Below are 27,684 nucleotides of genomic sequence, written 5' to 3' on the forward strand. Positions count from 1 at the left end.
AATGTCCCAATATCCAGCATTGTCCCAATATCCAGCATTGTCCCAATATCCAGCAATGTCCCAATATCCAGCAATGTCCCAATATCCAGCAATGTCCCAATATCCAGCATTGTCCCAATATCCAGCAATGTCCCAATATCCAGCAATGTCCCAATATCCAGCATTGTCCCAATATCCAGCAATGTCCCAATATCCAGCAATGTCCCAATATCCAGCATTGTCCCAATATCCAGCATTGTCCCAATATCCAGCAATGTCCCAATATCCAGCATTGTCCCAATATCCAGCAATGTCCCAATATCCAGCATTGTCCCAATATCCAGCATTGTCCCAATATCCAGCAATGTCCCAATATCCAGCAATGTCCCAATATCCAGCAATGTCCCAATATCCAGCAATGTCCCAATATCCAGCATTGTCCCAATATCCAGCATTGTCCCCCGTATCTAGCAATGTCCCCCGTATCTAGCAATGTCCCCCGTATGTAGTAATGTCCGCCGTATGCAGTAATGTCCGCCGTATCCAGTAATGTCCCCCACATCAATGTCCCCCACATCAATGTCCCCCACATCCAGCAAGGTCTCCCCATATGCAGCCATGTCCTGTCCCCCTTACCTTCATCGCGCCGCATCCCCGCTGCCGCCGACTGCTTAATATGGGCGGGGAACATTACAGCTTTGAACAGCTGTAATGATTGGCGCCGCGCTGCGTATAGACACTCCCCCTTGCTCGGGATTGGACAGTTCACCCGAGCAAGGGGGGAGTGTCTATACGCGGCGGGCGGGAAAGACTACAGCTGTTCAAATGAATGCTGTAATGTTCCCCGCCCGTATTAACCAAGCGGGGAATGCGGCGGGATGCGTTGTAGCGACGGGATGCGACGGCGGCGGGGGGGGGGGGGGAAGTATTCTATTTTGGTATCGGGGGTATTTGCGGGAGTACGAGTACTCCCGCAAATACTCGGAATCGGTCCCGATACCGATACTAGTATCGGTATCGGGACAACCCTAATGTTAGGTATCCAATTACTTGGCGTAACATCATCTTTTATATTTTACCAAACAATTGGGTATTATATTGTGTTTTTGTGCATTAAAATTAATTAAAAGCAGGCATGCTCAACCCATGGCCCACGGAGTCACCTGATGTAGCTCGCAACCTCACACCTATGGCAACCCGCACAGCCCCCCTCGGGTGCACGCCGCTCTACTGAATGATTAGCGGACCTCCATAATCCTGGGGGCTGTCATATATACAAGCTACTATTGTGGCTGGTTCCCGCCTCTTCTCTTTCTTCCTAACACACACAGATGAGAGGAGTCTTTAAAGAGGTTGTAAAGGTACAATTTTTTTTTCCCTAAATAGCTTCCTTTACCTTAGTGCAGTCCTCCTTCACTTACCTCATCCTTCAATTTTGCTTTTAAATGTCCTTATTTCTTCTGAGAAATCCTCACTTCCTGTTCTTCTGTCTGTAGCTACACACAGTAATGTAAGGCTAACTCCCTGCTGTGGAGTGTCGTGCTCACCCCCTCCCTTGGACTACAGGAGAGTCAGGATGCTCACTAACACACAGCTCCTTTCTCTATCTGCAACAGAGAGAGCGTCCTGACTCTCCTGTAGTCCAAGGGAGGGGGCGAGCACGACACTCCACACCAGGGAGAAAGCCTCACATTACTGTGTGTAGTTACAGACAGAAGAACAGGAAGTGAGGATTTCTCAGAAGAAAGAAGGACATTTAAAAGCAAAATGGAAGGATGAGGTAAGTGAAGGAGGACTGCACTAAGGTAAAGGAAGCTATTTAGGAGGAAAAAAAATTGTACCTTTACAACCCCTTTAAAGACTCCTCTCATCTGTGTGTGTTAGGAAGAAAGAGAAGAGGCGGGAACCAGCCACAATAGTAGCTTGTATATATGACAGCCCCCAGGATTATGGAGGTCCGCTAATCATTCAGTAGAGCGGCGTGCACCCGAGGGGGGCTGTGCGGGTTGCCTTAGGTTTGATGTTGCGAGCTACATCAGGCGGCTCTGTGGGCCATGGGTTGAGCATGCCTGCTTTTAATTAATTTTAATGCACAAAAAACACAATATAATACCCAATTGTTTGGTAAAATATAAAAGATAATGTTACGCCAAGTAATTGGATACCCAACATGATGCTTTCAAATTGTGTACACCTGTAGAATGATCCCAAACTACGATGCCTACAAAATCTCCATAGGTGACACTTTAAATGCCTTTACAGGTTACCAGTTTAGAGTTACACAGGAGGTCTGGTGCTAAGATTATTGCTCTGACGTTGGTGGCGATACCTCACGTGTGGTGCGATCGCTGTTTACATATGCGTTCACGACCTACATGCATTATTGCATTTGAATGTGAGCACAAGGGGATGGCGCGCTTCAAACATTTTTTTAAATGTCATTTCATTATTTATTTTTTACATTCTACCTTAATTTTTTTGGGGGGATCGGCTTTATTGCTATCACAAGGCATTGCACAACATGACTATAAGATGTGTGATCAGTTTTGAAGAATGTTAGAAAATGTTTTAATTGACAATTTTCTGCTCTCCTCTGCAGCGCTCACTGGAGTGCTGGGCTGTGGAGGGGGTGGGAGGGGCTGACTGAGGCTCTCAGTGGATATCTGGGAGGCTGAGCCGGGTGCCAGTGCAGGCTTCTCGGTGGATACTGACCATATATGGTCAGGATCTTTCCCGAGCCTGGACCGGCTGAGTGATGTAGGAGAGGAATGTCAGAATTGGTTATGACTGGTTAAAGTATAAAAACCTCACTGACCTATAAAGAAGTGCAATGAGTCTGTATGTGAAGCTTTACACGCACAAACCTCATTCAATAATAAATGGGTGAACATGATGTTTTTAACAGCATTGCAATATCAATAATAATAAAATAAAAAAAATAGATAAATCTAACATGGAGCTTACATACAACTAAACAATTTTGTACTTACCAAATAATTATGTCTTCATACATAAAACCTAATTTTTCTTCATTGTGGCCAACGTTGCATAAAAGCTGAGGGACATAAGAGAAAATACAGTTATAACAATAGAAGCCATAACGGATTTTTACAAATTAGTGAAAAGCAAAACAATACTCTTATCACCCAGAGCAATGAATTATTAAATCAAAGCCAAAACCAAGAAGCAGCTTATATGGTGGCTGTATTTCTTTTTCTGGCTATTTTCACCTTGGTGATCCTGCCAGTAACATGCTTCCTGAGCTAGGATGACAACACCTACTCATTGTACTTTTTAAGGAGGGGCAACTCTGTCACCCTAGAATGGGAAAGGTTTTAAGGCTACAGAACAATTCACCATCTCCTTTTCTACATAACATAAGGTGTAAGTTTTCTGCAGTTCACAGAGAGAACTGGGAACAATAGTAACGCATGACAGTCAGCACAGGCAGAGTGCATAGGAAGTTATCAGCTTAACAAAACCTCAGGCAGGATCAACAACAATGTTTTCATCAAACAAAACACTTTCAATGGTATAATAAACAAACCAAAAGGGAAGCAAATAAGGTTCATTATTAGAATTCACTTCTCTTATTTGTCAGAAATCTTGTGAGCTGACAATTCCCTGTGCTCTCTGTCTGGGCTGTTATCAATTATATTTTTTTCAGTTATTGAGATTTACTAAAACTGGAGAGTGCAAAATCTGGTGCAACTGTGCATGGTAGCCAATCAACTTCCAGTTTTCTTTGTCATAGCTTAAAGCGGATGTGCCATGAAAAAAAAATATTAAAAGCCAGCAGCTACAAATACTGCAGCTGCTGACTTTTAATATTAGGACACTTACCTGTCCTGGAGTCCAGCGCCATCCGCAGCAGATGACGAGCGATCGCTCGTCACTCTGCTGCCCCCCCACCATCCTCAGTGAGGGAACCAGGAAGTGAAGCGCTCCAGCTTCACTACCCGGTTCCCTACGGCGCATGCGCGAGTTGCGCTGCGCCGCTGATTGGCTCCCGCTGTGCTCTGGGAGCCGAGTGTTCCCAGAGCACAACGGGGGGAGGACGAGAGGTGACGTTCAACCCGCAGTCTGCCCGAGACTGTGTGGCCGGAAGTGGGTGCAAATACCTGTCTTTAGACAGGTATCTGCACCCCCCTCCCCCCTGAAAGGTGTCAAATGTGACACCGGAGGGGGGGAGGGTTCCGATCAGCGGGAGTTCCACTTTAGGGTGGAGCTCCGCTTTAATTGAACAAATTGAAGCTAGAAGCCGATTGGATACCATGCACAGCTGCACCAGATTTTGCACTCTCCAGTTTTAGAAAATCAACCTTTTCTGTGTTACTAGCAGAAACACCAAGTGTGAAAGAAAAACAAATGCAGTCACAACATCTAAGAACTGGTTGGCTGTGGGGCCGAAACAACTAATCGATTAATCGACAACTAATCGATTATGAAATTAATCGATTACAATTTTCATAATCGATTAATCGGCCAGTAACATAATGGGGTTAAAACAACTAAAATTAGCCTTATAGTACAAAAAAGCAAATCGCTACTGTAAATATTACTTTCACTATCCTACAGTAAAAAAATGAACCCCTTACAGTAGCGATTATTTGCTCTTTTTGTACTTATTTTAGTTTTTTGACCCCCCATTATGTTACTAAACATCTCAGGCCTGGGTTCACACCTCTGTTTTTTGGTGCTTTTCGCAGAAACACTACAATTAATATACATGTTTTCCTATGGGACACGTTCAAATCCATGATTTTTTTTCAGCTGCTGCCTATTTGGAAAGGGCAAGGACTTTTTAATGCAAAATGGTGCCATTTTGTTTCAATATACTTCAATTGAGAAGCTGCAGAATAGCATGTAATGTGTTTTTGCTGCAATTTGTGTTTTGTGATCTGCCCAACAACAAATTGGCCCAAAAAAATGCAAACATTCAATTTTTTTTTTTTTTTAAGGCTATTACCCGATTAATCGAAACAATAATCGGCCAACTAATCGATTATGAAAATAATCGTTAGTTGCAGCCCTAGTTGGCTGCAATTTATTTAATTTCAATTCTTGGGTTTCAATACACCAACTTTCATCATGCAGAAAAACTGTACCTTTGCATTAACTGTTTTTTAAAGTAGTTGTTAAGCCAGCAAGTGATTTTTATATCATCCCAATTGTTCGATAACAACCTATGTCTTAGTATCTGTGCTCTCTCCTCTCCCAGTCTGACAGGTCCAGTGGGCGGGGCCGAGAACTCCCACTGACATCAGCTGTGAGGAGGAAAGGAGAGGAGGAGAAAGCCGAGAGCTGTAAAATCTGTTTTTTTTTTCTATAACGCGCAGGTACTAGGAAACAGGTTGTTACCCAACAGAGGTGATGGTATAAAGATTACATAGTTCTGTAATTACAGGGAAGGGAGAAGGGCGGCGCTATTGAGAGCGGACAGGCAGGGAGGGGGGGGGGACAGAAGGAGACCAAGGAGAGCTGCAGATAGCAGAAGATGATGGAGACAAAAAAACTGACCCCGGTGTCAGGGCTCAGCAGCCTTAATAAACCGTGGTCAGTTTACTGGGGGGGGGGGCATAGCCAGGCAGGATCAGCCAGGTATTTGAGGTGATATAGGGGGCCAGATTACGCATCACAAGCACTGTGCTGTAAACCATGCTTTAAGGGAATAGGATTAATTTTATTTTTTAAGTCATGTCCCCACTCTCTTAGTGTAGCCCACTTGGTCCAATGCAGTGCTTTCACACAGAGCAGCTCCGATCCTCTTTGTCTGGGGTCCCCCGACAGCACTCCTGGCTCCTCTCCCTTTATCAAAGCCCCCAATAGCAAGCCGATTGCTATGGGGGCACTGGTGCATGCTCGGTCCGGAGCCCCACTCTATATTTCCATAAGACACATAGAACCGTGGCTCACCCCCCTCCCCCTTCCTCTTCCTAATTGGCTCACTGGCTGTGATTAACAGTGGGAGGCTCTCGTGCACAACAGTGGATCTAGAAGGAGCTCAGGTGAGCATTGCATGAAGATAAAAAACCTTTAGCCTTTAAAACCACTTTAAAATTACGTGGACTTGACCAACCGGGTTATATGATCACCTGCAAATATAGCTGTGCATTTCTTTATGTTTTTATGTAGCAATATACTGTATAAGACCGTGCCATGGCTAAGCTCGTTACATGTAATGTATAACCCCCTATCTGGTAGGCATATAACCAAGCCAGTTTCTACGACTGAATTTTCCATACAATGTGGCACCTCAACGTGTGAACGGCTTCTTCATGGTGAAAATATGATTCTACTTTCTGGTAAATGGTGCTAAAAACTGGCCCAGCGCGTTACAATTTGTAACTCAGAACTAAAAACAAAAGTCGTTAACAGGAAGCAACATGAATGCGTTAAACTGTTCATAAAATCTCCAGTCAGCTCATAAATAACTCATTGTGAAAACCTCTCTGAGTCTCTGTAGATGTTAGATAAGATAAGTCTCTTCAAGCATTTCCCCAGCTTTGTCACAAATAAATCTATAGATCTTTACCCCTAACATCCAGTCAGGAACAGGAACCGGGACACATTTCTTATAAGGTAATTGCACGCCAAACCTCCCAAATCTTACATTTGTCAAGGAACACAACAGAGTTCTAAGTCCCTTGGTCTAGGTTAGTGGTCTCCAAACTGCGTCAGTTTGCTTGCTTTTATCCGGCCCATAGCGCATTTCTCACCTCGCTGTCAGCAGTGGAGCAAAAATCCTACCACTGACACAGACAATGGGGCACAATGTCTTCCCATTGATTCCAACGGTGGGGCAAAATTGTTCGCAATTACACCAACTTTGGGGTACAATTCCTTCTACTAACACCTATCATGGAGCACTCTTCTTCCCATTGATAAAGGTGGGGGACTATTCTCCCCATGGATACCAACGATAAGGCACTTTTCCTCTCATTGATACCAACGATGAGGCACAGTTCCTTCCACTGCTACCAATAGTTGGGCACTATTCCTCCCATTGATATCAACGGTGGGGTATTATTCCTCCCATTGATATCAACGGTGGGGTATTTTTCCTCCCATTGATACCAATGGTGGGGCATTATTCTTTCTATTGATGCCAATGGTGGGGCACTATTCCTCCCATTAATACCAATGGTGAGGCACCATTCCTCCCATTAATACCAAAGGTGGGGCACTATTCCTTCCATTAATACCAATGGTGGGGCACTAATCCTCCCATTAATACCAATGGTGGGGCACTATTCCTCCCATTAATACCAATGATGGGGCACTATTCCTCCCATTAATACCAATGGTGGGGCACTATTCCTCCCATTGATTCCAATGACGGGGCACTATTCCTCTCATTGATTCCAATGACGGGGCACTATTCCTCCCATTGATTCCAATGACAGGGCACTATTCCTCCCATTGATTCCAATGACAGGGCACAATTCCTCCCATTGATTCCAATGACAGGGCACTATTCCTCCCATTGATTCCAATGACAGGGCACAATTCCTCCCATTGATTCCAATGACAGGGCACAATTCCTCTCATTGATTCCAATGACGGGGCACTATTCCTCCCATTGATTCCAATGACAGGGCACAATTCCTCCCATTGATTCCAATGACAGGGCACAATTCCTCCCATTGATTCCAATGACAGGGCACAATTCCTCCCATTGATTCCAATGACAGGGCACAATTCCTCCCATTGATTCCAATGACAGGGCACTATTCCTCCCATTGATTCCAATGACAGGGCACTATTCCTCACATTGATTCCAATGACAGGGCACTATTCCTCCCATTGATTCCAATGACAGGGCACTATTCCTCCCATTGATTCCAATGACAGGGCACAATTCCTCCCATTGATTCCAATGACAGGGCACAATTCCTCTCATTGATTCCAATGACGGGGCACTATTCCTCCCATTGATTCCAATGACAGGGCACAATTCCTCCCATTGATTCCAATGACAGGGCACAATTCCTCCCATTGATTCCAATGACAGGGCACAATTCCTCCCATTGATTCCAATGACAGGGCACAATTCCTCCCATTGATTCCAATGACAGGGCACTATTCCTCCCATTGATTCCAATGACAGGGCACTATTCCTCACATTGATTCCAATGACAGGGCACTATTCCTCACATTGATTCCAATGACAGGGCACTATTCCTCACATTGATTCCAATGACGGGGCACTATTCCTCCTATTGATTCCAATGACAGGGCACTATTCCTCCCATTGATTCCAATGACGGGGCACTATTCCTCCCATTGATACCAATGGTGGGGCACTATTCCTCCCATTGATACCAATCATAGGGCACTTTTCCTCCCATTGACACTAACAATAGGGCACTATTACTCCCTTTAACACCAAAAAACAAGGGACCTCCACCCTCCACATCCAAATGTTATACTAGTGGAAATTTGCCAAACAAATCCTACCAATATACAGACTTTACAGGCCCCCACATGAGACAAAAACACAGCTTTGTAAAAATATATTTACAAGTATTAAAAAAAAAAAAAAAAAAACGCCATTGCATGTACAAAATATATTAAGAACATATACTATCATAGGTTATCCTGTGATACATGAACCACAATTCAGACCATGACAAAAACACCTCTGTCTCGTGTAGTATATCCTATAGGTAGAAGTCTGCGAGTCCTCGTCCAACGGTCCACTTGACCGGCCGATACTCAAACCATGTATGGGCAGGCTGAATGTAGCCAAGTTAATCGATCAACTTGGGTACAACCAGCCTGACGGATTGTACATGTGATTATTGCTGGGAGAGCACAATGGCTTTGTGGGAGGGATTACACTTGTCAACACTGTGTTAAAGTGTTACTAAACCCACAACAGTAAAATCAGTCTGTATATGCAGCATAGCATGCTTGTTATACTCGCAGTGGAACTTAAGGGGTTAATCCTGTGCATTGAGTAAAAAGGTTGTTTTATCCTGTATGCACAGATCCTTCCCCTCCTGCACGGTCTATCGGGGGAAGGCCAGCTAACACAGGCAGGGAGACGACCTGCACATGCTCAATTGTTTCTTTTATGCTGGAGAGAACATTCACTTGTTGATCGGAGCTAGCCAGGTCACATGATAATGACATCACACATGTGGGCGTGTATACAGGCTGAAGTGGAAATCTCCTCCTTCCTAAACTCTCAGCACTGGAGAAACTGTGCAGTTTATGATGTAACCGTGGTATACAGATCATCCAAAAAGGTATATAGTGGCAGTATTTGTAAAAAGATGATTTATAAGCTGTGGGCACTGTGGTTGCAGGAAAGAAATGCGCTCCATCTGTGGCTGGCCTTACCATCTCCTGCTCTTTTCCCATATGCGGTCTCTTGGCCATTTCTTTGTGTCTACCTCTTGCTAATAAAGGATGCATTTTAGAGGATCCTAGTAGTGCAGCCATCCAGGCATATCTTTTTGAAGGCAAAATACCTGTCGATTTGGCCAGAAATGCAGTGAGCTTCTAACTTCATGTTAGAGCTGACCGGTGCTGCCACTGCTGCACTGGAATCCCTGGTTGCTAGGGTAGGTGTTGTGTGTGTATATATATATATATATATATATATATATGGATTTGGATCTATAAAAACAGTAAAAACAATTCATCCCAGATGAAAGTACCCTAAAAAAAAACAGTCTGTCTCAGCAGAGCTCATTCCAGAAGTTTCTGGGTGACAAAGACCTCATCTTTACAGTTTACCATGCAGACAAGTGAGGTAGGTTACAGAATTGCCTGTCCGTTTCCATCCAACTCGATCCGCTAGACCAGTGGTTCTCAACCTGGGGGTCAAATGACAATTTGCCAGGGGTCACCAAATCCTGGGCTGTTCCTGAAGCCCGCAGCACTCACAGCCTTTTCGCAGATGCCCAGCAGGGCAGTTCCTGGAGCCTGTGGCCACCCATTCAGTTCACAACATGGCTGTGGGGCAGGCAGAGACTAGAGGTCAGCTGACTGGTGAGGAATGTGAAGTGGGAGGGGCTGGAGAAGACCCTATCTTCTGATTTCAGCATAGGGGTCACTGCTGCGAGACACTACAGAGCTGGGGACACAGTGGGTAACGCTACCTGTGATTAGAGTTGCCGTTTAAAGTCCCTACTGCAGTTCTCAGGTCAGCAGGTGATCTTGATCAAGAGCACCCAAGTTGGCTGATCAGAACTCCCCGCCAGCACTGCCACTCATCCCAACTCCCCCCAAGGAGTAAGAGAAGGCATAAAAATAGAGAATACATAGAAGGGAGAGGGAGAAATAAGAGAAAGAACAGGAAAGACAGCTAAAGGAGATGGGGGGGGGGGGGTTAAAATAAATTAAGATAGAGAGATAAAAGGGAAAGAAAGGAGAACATAAAGAGAATGTAACATCCTAAAATTTACCAGAAGGGGTTTTAATATGGTACGAGTGGAATGGACTCAGGGAGTCCTAAATGTCCGAGGGTTAGGGGCGCTGACAACCCACGCTATGAAAATTCTACTGTTAGGGGTCCCAACAGTTTGGGAAATTTAATCAAGGGGTCACGGCACTAGAGGGGTTGAGAACCACTGCGCTAGACGGATCCCTATCCATCTGTTTCTGGTGGACTGATTGGGTTCTATAGAGAACAATTGGTGGACTGATCGGGTTCTATAGAGAACAATTGGTGGTCTGATCGGGTCCACCTCAAAAAATGGACAGGCAAGCCCGATCGGTCTGCTCTTGTGAAAGGGGCCCTTTATGGCATTCAAAATATATAGAAATTGCAAAATAAATAAACAAAAAGTATAAAAGTGCCTTAAAAATTAGAAGGGTAAACAGTATGAACACCCGTCTGCGCCACCAATCCCTGGTCAATTGAGCCAAATGAAGCTGTGCTTATTATATAGCAATCACACTGGTAGATAAATGTGCTTAAATATATCTCTGCAACTGAAAAAGGTGTTTCCCACAGCTGAAAAAAAGACAAACCAATTAATAGGGTGCTTTCCAACCGCAGAAATAAAATCCAACCAGCGTATGGATATTTTTACCAATGTGCGACATTATACATCAACACGATCTTTATCACCAACAGCACAGATATTTTGGGTGTTCGGTTAGGTTCCAATAATACAAGAAACCGAAATGGATAGTGAATAGACACCAGCATAAATGAAATCAAGAACCTGAACTGCTTTTTTTGAGCGGTTAAAGCTGTTCCAAAAAAAATTAGGAGGGAAATGAAGAGGTCAACTACTCACTGCAAGGGGGGATCACTTAATGCTGGGGGTGGTCTTTAAAGCATACTTCCCGGGATAAAAAATAGATAGCAATGTCATTGCCCCTCAGAATGGGCGGATTTCTGGCAGTCTCCAGACTGTATCTTAGAATATGAGGGAGGTGAAGCCTCCATCAGTCTACATGTAACATTGTGCCCTAGTAGTACTGGACGGTTCACAAGAATCTACTTGAACTGAACTTTATAAGGTTTCTGATGGACACTATTGATCACTTTATTGCACTTCACGAACTGCACATATTTAACCGCTTGCCGACCAGCCGCCGCAGTTATACGGCGGCAGGTCGGCTCTGCTCGCCGAGCAGCCAATAGGGACGCGCGCTCGATCACACACAGCTCCCGGTCCTGTCAGGGGGACAAATGCCTGATTGTCTGTTCATACAATGTATGAACAGCGATCCGTCATTTCCCCTAGTCAGTCCACCCCCCCCCCCTTCCCCTCCAGGGAACATACTTAACCCCTTCCTCGCCCCCCTAGTGTTAACCCTTTCCCTGTCAGTGGCATTTTTATAGTAATCAATGCATTTTTATAGCACTGATCGCTATAAAAATGCCAATGGTCCCAAAAATGTGTCAAAAGTGTCCGAAGTGTCTCGCATAATGTTGCAGTCACGATAAAAATCGCTGATGGCCGCCATTACTAGAAAAAAAAAATATTAATAAAAATGCCATAAAACTATCCCCTATTTTGTAAACGCTATAACTTTTGCGCAAACCAATCAATAAACACTTACTTTGATTTTTTTTTACGAAAAATATGTAGAAGAATATGTATCGGCCTAAACTGAGGAAATTTTTTCTTTATATATATATATTTTTGGGGATATTTATTACAGCAAAAAGTAAAAAATATTCATTTTTTTTTTAAATTGTCGTTCTATTTTTGTTTATAGCGCAAAAACTAAAAAACGCAGAGGTGACCAAATGCCACCAAAAGAAAGCTCTATTTGTCGTAAAAAAAAGGATGCCAATTTTGTTTGGGAGTCATGTCGCACGACTGCGCAATTGTCAGTTAAAGCGACGCAGTGCCGAATCGCAAAAAGTGGCCTGGTCCTTGACCAGCAATATGGTCCGGGGCTGAAGTGGTTAAATTAATTTTATTCCACATGATGTCGTAATTAACAAATATTTTTATATGGTATAGGAATTTGAACACTTTAAATGTAATTTTGCACTTATTTTATGACTATATGATATATTTGATGTTAAATAGCATTTTGTCACAAGGAAAAGGATCCTGAACACTGGGGGGCAGATCCACATAGATCTGCACCGGCGCAGCGTATCTAAGATACACTACGCCGCCGTAACTTACTTGGTTTTGTTTCAAATCCACAACGAATTTGCGCCGTAAGTTACGGCGGTGTAGTGTATCTCTGGCGGCGGAATTCAAATCGGCGATTAGGGGCGTGATTCATTTAAATGAAGCGGGTCCCCACGCTGAATGAACTGTGCTTGCTCCGTTTCTAAATTTCCCGCCGTGCATTGCGCGAAATGACGTTCGCAAGGACATCATTTTTTAAACTTAGACGTGACTTAGTCCATCCCGATTCACTGACGACTTACGCAAAAAAAATTTAAAATTAAAATTTCGTCGCGGGAACGATGGCCATACTTAACATGGCAAATCTAACTATACGCCGCAAAAAAGCAGCTTTAACTATACGCCGGAAAAAGCTGACTAGAGACGATGTAAGAGAATGCGACGGCCACGCGTATGTTCGTGGATCGTCGGAAATAGCTAATTTGCATACCCGACGCGCAAAACGACGTGAACACTACCCAGCGGACGCCGAAGTATTGCATCTTAGATCCGAAAGGCGTACGAGGACGTATGCCTGTCAGATCTAACTATCAGTGGATACGCCGACGTACTCGGTCTGTGGATCTGGCCCTGGATGTGTAATTTTGCACGTAGATAAAGGATACTTGCTCCGCAGAGTATATCGCGGCACATTGATTTTTTTATTTAATCGCCAGCACAATCATATGAGAATGTGAACAGTGTCTGCAGCTGAATATTTCATATATAATATTGTGAGTGAATAATTCTGGTAGCCTGTAAGACCCTTTATTTTTGATACATAAGGATGTAAAATACTTTCCATAATATGTCATACAGTCAATGAGAACCATATACAAAAAATAGATCAAAAAGTGCAATGGAAAGATAATGTATATGGTAGTCAAAAACACAGTAAAAAATAAAACTGGAACAGAGTGGGAGGTAACCAACCCTTTTATATGATTTTGCAATGAAAAACAAAACAAAGAAAGGAAAAGATGAAAAAGAGGGGGAAAAATGTAAATATGCTCTGCCAGAATGGGGGGAGGGGCCTACAACCCCACCAAATGTAGAGATAGGAGCCCTCGACCGCTAGACATTACCAACATAAACTAGATGTGGAGGGGTGTATACAATGTAGATCAACTGGGGTCCGGTCCTTCAGATAAGTTTGCATGAACTGTTGTGATCGGCTCATAAAAGCTGTGTACCAAAGATCAAAATATTGGACGGTTGCTCCAAAAGCAGGCTTTTTGATGCGATTTTCTCATTGTGTGCACCAGGCAAAAGCTGCAAAGGAAGAAAGAAAACAAGGAGGCGCAGGGAGCGAAACCTTAATTCGTAGCCCTGGGGCACCAACTTCTGCACCCAAGCAACTGATATGCAATCTTCCCGAGTTTTTGCAAAGGATAACAAGCCAGGCTAACAGTTTTTTCTTTTGGTTTGGCTAGTGTAGGGTAACCTGAAGGTGAAAGGCCTCCCGTGTCCTTTAACCGCTTCCGGACCAGCCACTGCGGTTATACTGCGGCAGTCTGGCTCCCCTGCGCCAGCCGTCATAGCTGTATGTCGGCTCTTTAAGACGCCTCCAGCGGCACACCCGTGCCCAAAGCGTTTCCCCTTAGCCAATGCGAGTGCCCGGCGATCACGATGACCGCCGGGAACCCGCGATTGCTCGTTACAAAACGAAAATAGGGATGTGTGTGTGTGTGTGTGTGTGTGTGTAAACACACAAATCCCGGTTCTCTCAGGGGTGAGGAGACTGATCATGTATTCATATTATGTATGAACACCAATCTCTCTATTCCCCTAGTCAGTCCCATCCCCCCTACAGTTAGAACACACATTAGGGAACACCGTTAACACCTTGATCACCCCCTGGTGTTAACCCCTACCCTGCCAGTGTCATTTATACAGTAATCAGTGCATTTTTATAGCACTAATCGATGTATAAAATGTCAATGGTCCCAAAAATGTGTCAAAAAAGTGTCCGATTTGTCCACCGCAATCCCGATAAAAATCGCCGATTGCCGCCATTACTAGTAAAAAAAATAATAATAATAATAAAAATGTCATAAATATAGCCTCTATTTTGTACACACTATAACTTTTGCGCAAACCAATCAATATACGCTTATTGCGATTTTTCTTACCAAAAATATGTAGAATACATATTGGCCTAAACTGAGGAAGAAATGTGTTTTTCGTATTAAAAAAAAAAATGGGATATTTAATAAAGCAAAAGGTAAAAGATAGTGGCCCAGATTCTCGTACGAGTTACGCCGGCGTATCTCCAGATACGCAGTCGTAACTCTGAGTCTGAGGCGTCGTATCTTGGCGCCTGATTCAAAGAATCAGATACGCCAGAATTTGTATAAGATACGACCAGCGTAAGTCTCCTACGCCGTCGTATCTTAACTGCATATTTACGCTGGCCGCTAGGGGCGTGTACGCTGATTTACGCATAGAAATATGTAAATCATCTAGATACGCCAATTCACGAACGTACGGCCGGCCGTCGCATTACAGATACGCCGTTTGCGTTCGGCTTTTCCTGACGTAAAGTTACTCCTGCTATATGAGGCGTACCAATGTTAAGTATGGACGTTGGGCCAGCGCAGATTTTTTTACATTTTACGTCGTTTGCGTAAGTCGTTCGCGAATAGGGCTGGGCGTCATTTACGTTCACGTCGAAAGCATTGGCTTCTTGCGGGTTAATTTGGAGCATGCGCACTGGCATACTTTCACGGACGGCGCATGCGCCGTTCATAAAAAGTGTAATTTACGTGGGGTCACATTAAATTTACATAACACACGCCCACATCTTCCATATTTGAATTAGGCAGGCTTACGCCGGCCTATTTACGCTACGCCGCCGCAACTTTGGTTTGAGAATACGGCACTTGCCTGTCAAAGTTGCGGAGGCACAACGTAAATAGGATACGTTACGCCCGCACAAAGATGCGCGCTTCTACGTGAATCCGGGCCAGTGTTTTTTTTTTTTTTTTAAATCATTGCTCTTCTTTTGTTTATATCGCAAAAAAATTTAAGACCGCAGAGGTGATCAAATACCACCAAAATAAATCTCTATTTGTGAGAAACAGCATCGCACGACTGGGCAATTGTCAGTTAAAGCGGGAGTACAACCAATTCCTTTTTTTTTTTTTTTTTTCCCCTTAGATTCCTGCTCGTTTTGTCTAGGGGAATCGGCTATTTGTATTAAAATATGAGCCGTACTTACCGTTTTCGAGATGCATCTTCTTCCGTCGCTTCCGGGTATGGGTCTTCGGGAGCGGGCGTTCCTTCTTGATTGACAGTCTTCCGAGAGGCTTCCGACGGTCGCATCCATCGCGTCACTCGTAGCCGAAAGAAGCCGAACGTCGGTGCGGCTCTATACTGCGCACCGATGTTCGGCTTCTTTCGTAAAATCGTGACGCGATGGATGCGACCGTCGGAAGCCACTCGGAAGACTGTCAATCAAGAAGGAACGCCCATTCCCGCAGCCCATACCCGGAAGTGGCGGAGAGGATGCATCTCGAAAACAGATCATATTTTAATACAAATAGCCGATTCCCCTAGACAAAACGAGCAGGAATCTAAGGGGAAAAAATGTTATGTACGGGTGAACCCCCGCTTTAAAGCAACACAGTGCGTATCACAAAAAATGGCCAGGTCATTAAGCAGCCAAATCTTCCAGGGGGTGAAGTGGTTAATGGACGAGAAAGAAATACATTTTTTGTCCCAGGCTTTGGGTATGCTTTATTGTTCAATCCCTGTTACTAATCATCTGCTTATGACTTGATAATCAACAGTTAAACGACCACACAAATCAGAAGTAGATACCAAATGGCAAAGAGTGCAATGATTCTCAATATCTTGTGACTCAGCAGTTACATTCCCCTGCAAGAAGAATGAATGAAAGTCAAAATGTCTAAACAGGCCCAATTGTTCTTCAGTAGAATGGAACTCCACAACGTCCACACACAAAACTGTGCCCGCGTCCATGTCATCCGATCGGAATTTAAAGCAGGAAAGTGTATTGTTTTCTAACCTACAAAATTAGAAGTCATGGTGCTTGCAGTAAAAAGCTGTAAATACACTTCATAATGAACTGCTTGCTCTTGTTTTTGTTGAGCAGATGAAAAAAATGTCAAAATGACAAAACAATGAATGCAGCTGTCACAGGAACCAGCTCACAATGCATGCAGTGCAAGAATTGGGGGCAAAGAGCTAAATATAAATTTTCTTCTGCCAGTTTCTTAATCCATCGTCTATCATGGTCGATACGAAAAAAGCCCCCAGGACCACCCCAGCTTGTAAATTAATTGTAACCACTTTAAGACCAGGCCTTTTCTGGCAGTTTTTGTTTAGAAGTAAAAATCTGTAATTGTTTGCTAGAAAATTACTTAGAACCTCAAACATTTTAAAAAAATAAAAAATTTAGCAGAGGCCCTAGAGAATAAAATCGCGGTCGCTGCAATATTTTTATGTCACATGGTATTTTTGCAAAAATATTTTAAAAGCAAAAAACACAATATATAACCAAATTGTTTTGTAAAATATGATGTTATGCCGAGTAATGCTCGCGCATGCGCAGTTGGGAACTGGGCAGTGAAGCTGCAACGGCTGCTGACATCGCGGGCGCGCTGGACAGGTAAGTGTAAATTTTCAGCAGTTGCAGTATTTGTAGCTGCTGGCTTTAAAAAAAAAAAAAAATCGGGTGGATCTCGGCTTTAATTTATTTTTTTACAGGTTACCAGTTTAGAGTTACAGAGGAGGTCTAAAGCTAGACTTATTGCTCTCACAATACCTCACATGTGTATTTTAAACATTTTGGGGCAGATCCACAGAGCGAGTACGCCGGCGTATCTACTGATACGCCGGCATTCTTTCCAAATTACCCGCGTCGTATCTTTGTTTTGAATCCTCAAAACAAGATACGACGGCATCTGGGTTAGATCCGACAGGCGTACGTCTTCGTACGCCTTCGGATCTAAAATGCAATTCTTCGGCGTCCGCTGGGTGGCGTTCACGTCGTTTTCCGCGTCGGGTATGCAAATTAGCTATTTCCGAAGATCCACGAACGTACGAGCGGCCAGCGCATTTTTTTCCGGCGTCTCTAGTCGGCTTTTTCCGGCGTATAGTTAAAGCTGGTATTTCGTCGCTTATAGTTAGACCTGCCATGTTAAGTATGGCCGTCGTTCCCGCGTTTATTTTGATTTTTTTGCGTAAGTCGTCCGTGAATCGGGATAGACGGAATTCACGTCTATGTTAAAAAAAATGACGTCCTTGTGACGTCATTTAGCGCAATGCACGGCGGGAAATTTAGGGACAGCGCATGCGCAGTTCATTCGGCGTGGGGACGCGCTTCATTTAAATGAAACACGCCCCCTAATCGCCGATTTGAATTACGCGCCGTTACACCACCAGAGATAGACTACGCCACCGTAACTTACGGTGCAAATTCATTCAGGATTCGAACCGAGGACAAGTAAGTCTCTGATACGCTGCGCGGGTGCAGATCTCTGTGGATCTGCCCCAGTGTATATATGCACACGCGGCCTATGTATGCGTTTGCCTCTGCGCACAAGCATAGGGGCGCTATAAAAAAAAGTTAATTATTTTATTAAAAACATTTATTTATTTTTTCTCGGTCCCTTTTAATTTTTTTGATCACTTTTATCACAACAAATGTAAACAGCCCTTGTGATAAAACATGACAGCCTGGTCCTCTCTATAGGGAAAAAAACATTGATCTGTTTCTTTCCCACAAAAATAAAATGCAGTGTTTATATCTGCTCTAAACTGGAAATGACGTCATGACATTGCTTCCAACCTCCTAGATCATAGAGGTGATCAAAGACGATCTGGTCTCTGTTCACCTCTATGGCCAGCCAAGAAAACCCCTGTATCAGATCATGGGCTTCCTGTTGAGATGGACAAGCCCCAGATACACTAATGAGCAGCAAGAGAGGGACACACCCCTCCCACTTCTTCTTAAAGCGATCCAGCAGCCAATCAGCAGCTCACATCGCTTTTAGGAAAAAGAGAATTGTCGGCTGATAATTTTAATACTGGGGTTTATAGCAGACATCTGCCCTTCAAACCCCTTGAAAGCCCTTCAAAATCGCATACTGCGGCATAGTAGCACACCATTGAGGTCACTTCTATGTACTCCCCTTCTATCAGCCTGCTCCCTGTGAACCGAACAATGTAGAAAAAGAGGCTAAAATAAAAAGGTATTTAAAAAATTTCCATTTCATGTTTTAAAACTATTTAAAATATACTCAGCTATAATATGTAAGTGAGGATGAGCTTCAGGCTTCAATAGATTGAGGTGTGAATGGGCACCATAGAATACAATGGAAATCCTATTGTTGAGACTGGTGAAGATCCAAATTGCTCAGATGTGAACAGGGTCTAATGCCGCGTACACACGACCGTTTTTCGGGATGTAAAAAATGAAGTTTTTTTTTTAATGTCATTAAAAACGATCGTGTGTGGGCTCCAGAGCATTTTCCACGAAATGGCCATTAAAAATTTAGACTGGCCCACGACAAGGTCTGGGAGCTTTGGCACCGCCGGGAGGAGGTATCCTGATCAGGTAGCTGAACCACATTGGAGATTTCCCATCCCATTCCCTCCCCCCCTCCTTCCCTGCCTCCCTCCTCTTTTCCCCTCCCCCTTCTTTTTGCCGTTTCCTTTCCTTTCTTCTTCTTATCTCTTCCTGTGAGCCCACTGGTGACACAAGATTGCTCACTAGTACAATGTTGCACTGAAATGTTTATCTCGTACTTTGCACTTAACCGGTTTATGTAGCTGATACTCGGCACGAATTGTTCGCTACCTCACGAGAGGACACATAACTGGTCAGACAGACCTTTGGACATTGTCAAATATGTTCTTGACCACTCCACTAGATGTTGCTTTCGAGAATGGTCCTGCATGTATACGTGTATTGAAAAATTTCTGAATAAAACTGTTATTGATAAAAAAAAAATTTAGACTATGCTCTTATTTTTCACATCCTTTTTAACGTTGTCTTTTTTAACGTTGTAAAGAATGGTCGTGTGTGGACTTTAACGACGTGAAAAAAATGCGCATGCTCAGAAGCAAGTTATGAGACGGGAGCGCTTGTTCTGGTAAAACTAGCGTTCGTAATGGAGATCGCACATTCGTCACGCTGTAACAGACAGAAAAGCGCAAATCGTCTCTCACCAAAGTTTTACTAGCATAAAAGCAGCCCCAAGGGTGGCGCCATCCGAACGGAACTTCCTCTTTATAGTGCCGGTGTACGTGTTGTGCGTCACCGCGCTTTGCTAGAGCGTTTTTTTTTCACGATCATGTGTAGGCAAGGCCGGCTTAACAATAATCGGGTTGAAAAAAACGTAGTTTTTTTCTAGACCATTAAAAATGGTCGTGTGTACGCGGCATAAGAGGTATGGACTCCCTTTATACACAAGGCATTCCTGGGACCATAGAAAAGAGCAGTACCAGCCCATTCTGATGACCTCAGATAAAAACGATCTCATGGATGAATGGATGCATTCTAGATGGCTCAGCTACAAATAAGACACCCACCAAAGGGATGGGACAGACGCTGAGCTGAATGCTCTCCTCAGGCTGGAATTCAGTAATCACTTCAACAATGACTAAGCCTGAAAACTGCTGACTTCACCAGCATTCCATCTTGTCTTTAATATCTTTCATTTGCATATCAACCTATTTGATGTGTCATTTAAACCTGCTAGCATCTGTAAAGCTCTGACCGAATGCGAGACACAAGGGATCTTACGATACAAGAATGTTGCTTGATAGAAGCAATCCCGATAGAGAATGTGCCGTCTTCCAAGAATGCACAAAGCAGGCCCTCATGGAATGTTATATAAATGGGCAGGGCTGTTTGTAGGAAAGACAATACCCTTTCTTCAATTTTTTATTTTTTTATTTTTTATAACCCCTAATGGGTTAATCCTCCACATTGTATAAAAAGGTGACATGCGGATTGCTGAGATTGCAGCGCGATTTATCGCATGACCCACACTGCGATTTGAGGTGTCATTCAAACAAAATCTGCCTGCGATTCAAAACGCTGAAGTGTGAATGCAACCCAACTTCTCCTGAAATGCTACCAACAGCTTTTTTTTTTATTGTTCCCCCCCCATGTACTGCAAAAACACCAATAAAATGCTCAATGTTTCTAAAATGCTACTAGAAGCTGGCACAAAAATGCCATTAGCATTTTTCACCCATCGTCTTTTTGGCATTTTTTTTTTTAGCTTACAGTGTGCATAGAGCATAAATGGATTAATATAGGTCACCAATGAATAAACAAGTCTATGGTCTGCCTTGTTGCTAAATATGAAATAAACATTTATAAAACAGGTGTAAGCTTTGCAAATCAACCGCAGCAAGTGTTTCTTAGTACAGTAGCATGCATTTCTTGGGTTTGAAATGAGTAAGCAACCTCTTAATTTAGGCGAATGTCTTCATGCATCGCCACAAAAACCCTGCATGGGAAAGACCAGTATGTCTAAACATTATTAATAAGAAAAGAAAAAAACCTAAACAGCAACACTGGTATGGGAATGGAGAAGTTCCTGGAAATTAGACAAACCACAAGACCCGCACAGGATGCTCATATCAATGAGCAACAGAAGGCGAAAATACGTTTTTAGTTAAACAACAAAAAAAGCTGCAGACAGAATAATGGATAGTATGACTTGAGCACTATTGCCGGTTTCTGCAACAAAGTGGGGAAAAAGAAAAGCAACGCGCTGGACTTCCCGCGTGGCATGTCATTTTTCCCCACAAATAGAGCTTTTGATTGCATTTCATAACCACTGGGTTTTTTTTAGTTTTTTTTTGCACTATAAGCAACAACAACAAAAAAAAAAGAACTGACAATTTTTAATAAAAAGAATATACATTTTTACTTTCTGGAATAAAACATATCCAGGAAAAAAAATGTATTTGTGAATTTAGGCCAATATGTATTCCACTACATATTTTCAGTAAAAAAAAATCCCAATAAGCGAATATTGATTGGTTTACGCCCAACATTATAGCGTCTACAAACTATGGGATTTATACTGGAATTTGTATTTTATTTTTTTATACTAGTAATGGCGGCAATCAGCGACTTACTGTATAGCAGGATTACGGGATTGCGGCGCAGTGTCTGAAACTAACACTTGATACTTTGTGGGAACTAGTGACACCAATACAGTGATCAATGCTAAAAATATGCACTGCCACTGTACTAATGACACTGGCTGGGAAGGGGTTTAACAGCTTGGGGAAATCAAAGGGTTAAATGTCTGCCTAACCAGTGTTTTTGTGCGACTTACTGTATAGCAGGATTACGGGATTGCGGCGCAGTGTCTGACACTAACACTTGATACTTTGTGGGAACTAGTGACACCAATACAGTGATCAATGCTAAAAATATGCACTGCCACTGTACTAATGACACTGGCTGGGAAGGGGTTTAACAGCTTGGGGAAATCAAAGGGTTAAATGTCTGCCTAACCAGTGTTTTTGTGCGACTTACTGTATAGCAGGATTACGATATTGCGGCGCAGTGTCTGACACTAAGGCTTCATTTCCACTGACGTTTTTACAGCCACTTTTCTGAGCGTTTTTCACAGCTTAAAAATGCCTGTCCATGTTATTCTATGGCATCATGCCCTCATAGGCGTTTCTGAGCTGCAAATGGCATAGGCGTTTTTGAGCTGTAAAAAAAACGCAGGACCAGGGCGTTCTGAAGCTCCAGAGTAGAGCTGTAAAAACGCCAGACGTTAAAAAAGGCTCAAAAACGCTACCGCTGCGTTTTTGAGCTCCAGCTGAAAAAATAAATAAATAAACATGGACAGGCGTTTTTAAGCTGTAAAAAAGGCTAAAGAAAGTGGCTGTAAAAACGTCCATGGAAATGAAGCCTAACACTTTTGATGCTTTGTGGGAACTAGTGACACCAATACAGTGATCAATGCTAAAAATATGCACTGTCACTGTACTAATGACACTGGCTGGGAAGGGGTTTAACAGCTCGGGGTAATCAAAGGGTTAAATGTGTGCCTTGCCAGTGTTTTTGTGTACTGTGTGTGCTGTTTTTTCTAAGGGATCCGATGGATTTTATTCCCTGCACTGTAAGGGGAAAAGATCTATCAGATCCCTGCTGACAGGACAGAACTCTGCCTTGTTTACATAGACAGAGCTCTGTCATTGAGTGTCGGCGGACATTCATTGGCTGAAACCTGCCGAATGGCTTTTGCTGCGTCTAATCACAGCACATCCACAGAGCCATCAGCACGCGCCCCCTACTAGGTACATGATCCAGTGCAGGAGAGCCGCCGTACTTCTAAGTAATGCGTTCAGCAAGCGATTAAGGCAGGATGTGCACATATGCGTTTCTAACATACATGTGGTTCCTTTGAAATAAATGAAAACGCATGAAGCTGCAGGCCAACGCATGTTGTTAGGAGTCTTGTCGCATAATACAGCGCAGAGCATCTTGCAGGACTTTACATTGATTTCTCATAAAACGTGTGTACTCAAAACCAGTGTTGGGAAGGCAAACCATGAGCAGCATTACAAGATTTTTATCTTCCCTAATGCTGATATTTATTATCATTAAAGGGGTTGTAAAGGTTCGTCTTTTATTTTCTAAATAGGTTACTTTAAGCTAGTGCATTGTTGGTTCACTTACCTTTTCCTTCCATTTCCTTCTAAATGATTTTTTTTCTTTGTTTGAATTTCTCACTTCCTGTTTCTCCTCAGTAAGCTTGCCCCCATCATCTGAGCGATGCAAAGTCATTTAGAATAGCTTACTGAACACCTTACTGAGGAGGAACAGGAAATGAGAAATTCACACAAAGAAAAAAAACATTTAGAAGGGAAATCGGAGGAAAAGGTAAGTGAACCAACAACGCACTAGCTTAAAGGAACCTATTTAGAAAATTAAAATTGAACCTTTACAACCCCTCTAAAGTAGAAATAAAGGCAAAACTTTTTTTTAATAGAGTAAGCCTGGATTCACTAGAATGCAATGAAAGAAACCTGCATTCCGTGCTCTGCATTCAGATTGTACTGCCCTTGTGATCCACAGCGGGCGTTAGTGAAATCTTAATTACACCCAAACACAGGTCACAAACGCCTATCTGCACAAAATCGTGCGCCACAAAATGAGTATCATGTGATCCGATTGCAGTGTGGGTCTAAAATTGGTGCATTCAATCAAAATGATTGGGCTCAAAATACCACCGCACTGAACCGCATGTGAATTGCACAGGACTTCAGTGTGGTTCCTGTGCGATTCATATTGTGAACCGAGGATAAGCGAGGGTTCAAACCCGTTGGTTATTTTTTGTCATCTGTGTACCATTGGGGAGATTTTCCTTCACTTCCTGTTCTATAGACAAAACATGAAGTGAGAGGAAATCACTGCAAAGTGAGGGAATCCCTGGTTGTCACCAGAGCTAATGAACTCATTGGAAATTTCTCCTCTATTCCTGTTCTGGTGACAACCCAAAATCTTGAATTTTCTTCCACTCTTGGTGATAATGGTAAACAGGACATATACAGGTGTTCTAATCCCTCTCCCCTCCATCCTGCAGTTATAATTTAAGTTTTCCCTTTCTAAAGAGTAAAAATGAATCCAGACAGATGTTTACACAACAGAGCAGCTAACCAATGAAGTTCAGGGATGCACAAATCATATCGCCCGATGCCCGGGACATGCAGTTCTGGGCGCCTGGAAGGTTTTTTGCTGTGGGCAAGCGCCAGGGTTTACTTTATTTTCAGCAGGCGATTCTCTTAACTAAAAGCGAACCAAGCAGATAATTAGCCTCTGGATCACTTCCAGAAGCAGCAGGAGTCGCCGCCTTCCCCTCCTCTCGCTGATGTTTCTCAGGGTTACTGTTCTTACTGGCAAGCCCGGGAAATCATCCAGCAGTTCGCAGAGCTGGCTATAGAGGTGAGGAGACCAGATTGTCTCTCCTCATCTCTATGATCTAGGAGGCTGGGAGAGACGTCATGACATCACTTACGGTTTAGGGCGGATGTAAATATTTTTTGGGGAAAGCATCAGATCAATTTTTTTTTTTTTTCAAGGGTAGAGGAGAGATCTTATAGGCCCCAGTTGTCTCCATAAAGAGGACCTGTCATGCTTATCATCACAAGGGATGTTTAAATTTTTAGTGATAGCAATAAAGTGATAAAAAATAAATAAAGGAACATACTAAATAAGAAATGATTTTAAATTTGTAAACAAAAAAATGCATCTGATAAGGCCTGGCCTTAAAATGATTAACAAAGTGGACAACGGAACTTGATTTGGCTGCTCAGCCTGCACTTGTACTCCGCACCCAAGTGCTTCTGTGTGCAAGGGTAACCTGAAAAAATAAAGTTTTTATGCTCATTGAGGCTGGCTCCTCATTGGCTCGCTCAGCAGATGCGCTTCTGCTAAGCGTTGAGAGCCTGACACTCCCCTCTCCTGAAGAGCACCCAATCGGTTATCGTCACTGCAAGGTCTCTCCACTCCCTGCTAGTCCCCGGGTGCTGTGCTGGAGACAGGCAGGGAGGGGTAGAAGAGATAAACAGTGCAACGTTAAAAACCATAAAGCTTCCTTTGTTTTTAAAAGTCTTAAAACATTTCTAAAAGCACCAAAAAATGTCAACCCTTCACTTTAAATACAATTTAGGTTGAAATATATATATTTTTTTAAATCGGGACAAGTAGATTGTCATGGGGAACAAGTAGATTGGGATCCCGATATAGGCTGGGTTCACACTGGTACGATGCGAAAAATCCTGTCCGTTTCCATCCAAATAAAACGATTGGGGCATAGGTCCTCTATCCGTCTGTTTATTGATGGACAGGATCGTATGGGATGGCGGCTGGTGTCAGCAGACTAGGGTCTGACCTCCTGACTTCTAGGCATAGCCTGTACATTACCATAGCCCTGTCCAACGGGAGTGCCTTCGTGTCCGGGAAGGCCTCGTTCACATGGATTACTTGTGGGCCCTGTACAGAGCTGTGTTTTCCCAGCACAGGTGTTGCTTGCATCCCCATTGCAGTTCAAAAGATCCAATACAACTACTGTGTCCCAATTTGACTTCCATGTTGCTGTAGGTATGTGTTCCCAAACTCACCTTGGGTGCGTTAAGGGCCGTGCACACGCACGGACGTCACATATGGACACATCGGCTGTGTCCATGCAACCGCATGTCCCAATAGAAATCTATGGGGCTGCCAGCAAAGGAACACATGCAACACCACGCCGGCAAAAAATGGCCCTGCAAGGGACACACAACTAATTGGCCATTTGAGCGAGGTCTAAGAGCACTGATATCAGAACAGGAGAATGATGGATGGGGTTAAAGTGATTGTAAAGTCTCGTTTTTTTCTCTTTAAAAACAAAAAACAAACATGTTATACTTACCTGCTCTGTGCAGTGAGGACCCTCTTCGGTGCTCCTGGCCCCTCCCTCCTGTGTCCCCACAGCAAGCAGCTTGCTATGGGGGCACCCGAGACGAGTCACAGCTCCCTGTGTCCATTCAGACACGGAGCCATGACCTAGCCCCGCCCCCTCTCTCCCCTTATTGGCTGACTGATTTTGATGGACAGCAGCGCGAGACAATCACACCGCACTGCTGTCTCAGCCAATGAGAAAGGGTGTCCCGGAGCAGCCAAGACACTCCTGCAACATTGCTGGATAAAGATGGGCTCAGGCAAGTATAAGGGGGGCTGCTGCACACAGGTTGTTTTTTTTTTTTTTTTTATCTTAATGCATAGAATGCATTAAGATTAAAAAATCCTTCTGCCTTTACAATCCCTTTAAGCTTGCACTGTTCATCCAACCTACCAGATTCCATTCATATGTAAATTAATATCAGTAACTCTACAAGGCATCCTACGGTATGAAGAAGAGAAGAAAAAAAAAACCTTCAGTCAAGTGACTTTGCCTTGGCACAGTCTTTCAATGACTGCCTTAAAGGAAAATATTAGAAGAATTTAGCATCATCTGTTTGCCGCAGGCCAGAGGAAGCGATTCCTCCCCTCCCCCGGCGATCAGTGCAGTGTTCTGATAGGTCCATCCACACAATAACAGACAGAAATGAAGATAATATGTGTAAGACATTGACGAATTTTTACTATGGCAGGTAACAGGGAGAAAGGCAGCAGTAGGACCGAACTGTGTGAGGGTTTGGATTTTTATATTTTTTACACTATAAGGTTGCAACAGCAATGAAACGAGCTGTGTGAGACATGTACACACACACCAAAAAATATGCTTCTGCAGAAGGTTCAACATTTACATGATTAAGTCATGCAAGAATGTAAATGCTGTCCTTGGAAAGAGTAAAGATGGTGCCAGCCTTTTTTGGGGATAGGATCACTAAAATCCTATATACCGTACGTATATACTCGAGTATAAGCCGAGGCACCTAATTTTACCACAAAAAATGGGAAAACGTATTGACTCGAGTATAAGCCTAGGGTGTCCATCTGCATGCCTCACTGTGTCCATGTGCATGCCTCACTGTGCCCATGCCTCACTGTGCCCATGCCTCACTGTGCCCATGCCTCGACTGACGTTTAACATGGGAATCTATGGAAGGGGTGCCCGGCTTTTGAAAAATCGGTGCTCCCCAGCCAACAAACTTTGCACACTTGTAGAGAAGAAATGGAGCTACATGTGTGCCAAGTTTCGGGTCCAGGGGGCCTACGACCGACCAGTACCGGGTCCACTATTCACCGGAGAAATTACCGCTTAACATGGGAGTCTATGAAAGGGGGGCCCGGCTTTGAAAAATTGGTGCTCCCTGGCCATAGGTCTCCCGGACAACAAACTTTGCACACTTGTAGAGGAAGAGTGGGGCTACATGTGTGCCAGCCGGTACCGGGTCCCCAAAGTCTGCAAGATCAGGCACAAAAAGGTGACTCGAGTATAAGCCGAGGGGGACATTTTTAGCCCAAAAAATGTGCTGAAAAACTCGGCTTATACTCAAGTATATACAGGAATAACTGTTATGTCTACATGTTATTAAGCATGCAAAAACATGGAAAACAATGTCTAGGCCAGGTCTTTATTTAAAGCCCAACTCCACCTTTGCTTTTACTGTT

The 27,684-nt window shown here is 43.5% G+C and overlaps 1 protein-coding gene across 1 annotated transcript in view; it reads right to left on the reverse strand.

The window, feature by feature from the left end:
- RICTOR (RPTOR independent companion of MTOR complex 2) overlaps nucleotides 1-27,684 on the reverse strand; it is a 214,684-nt gene that overhangs the window by 114,873 nt on the left and 72,127 nt on the right. Inside the window, 1 exon segment of the mRNA XM_040338626.1 lies at nucleotides 2,970-3,034. Coding sequence (XP_040194560.1) covers nucleotides 2,970-3,034 — 65 coding nt within the window.

This window comes from Rana temporaria, chromosome 1 (genome assembly GCF_905171775.1).
Source record: "Rana temporaria chromosome 1, aRanTem1.1, whole genome shotgun sequence".
NCBI classification, from domain to species: Eukaryota; Metazoa; Chordata; class Amphibia; order Anura; family Ranidae; genus Rana; species Rana temporaria.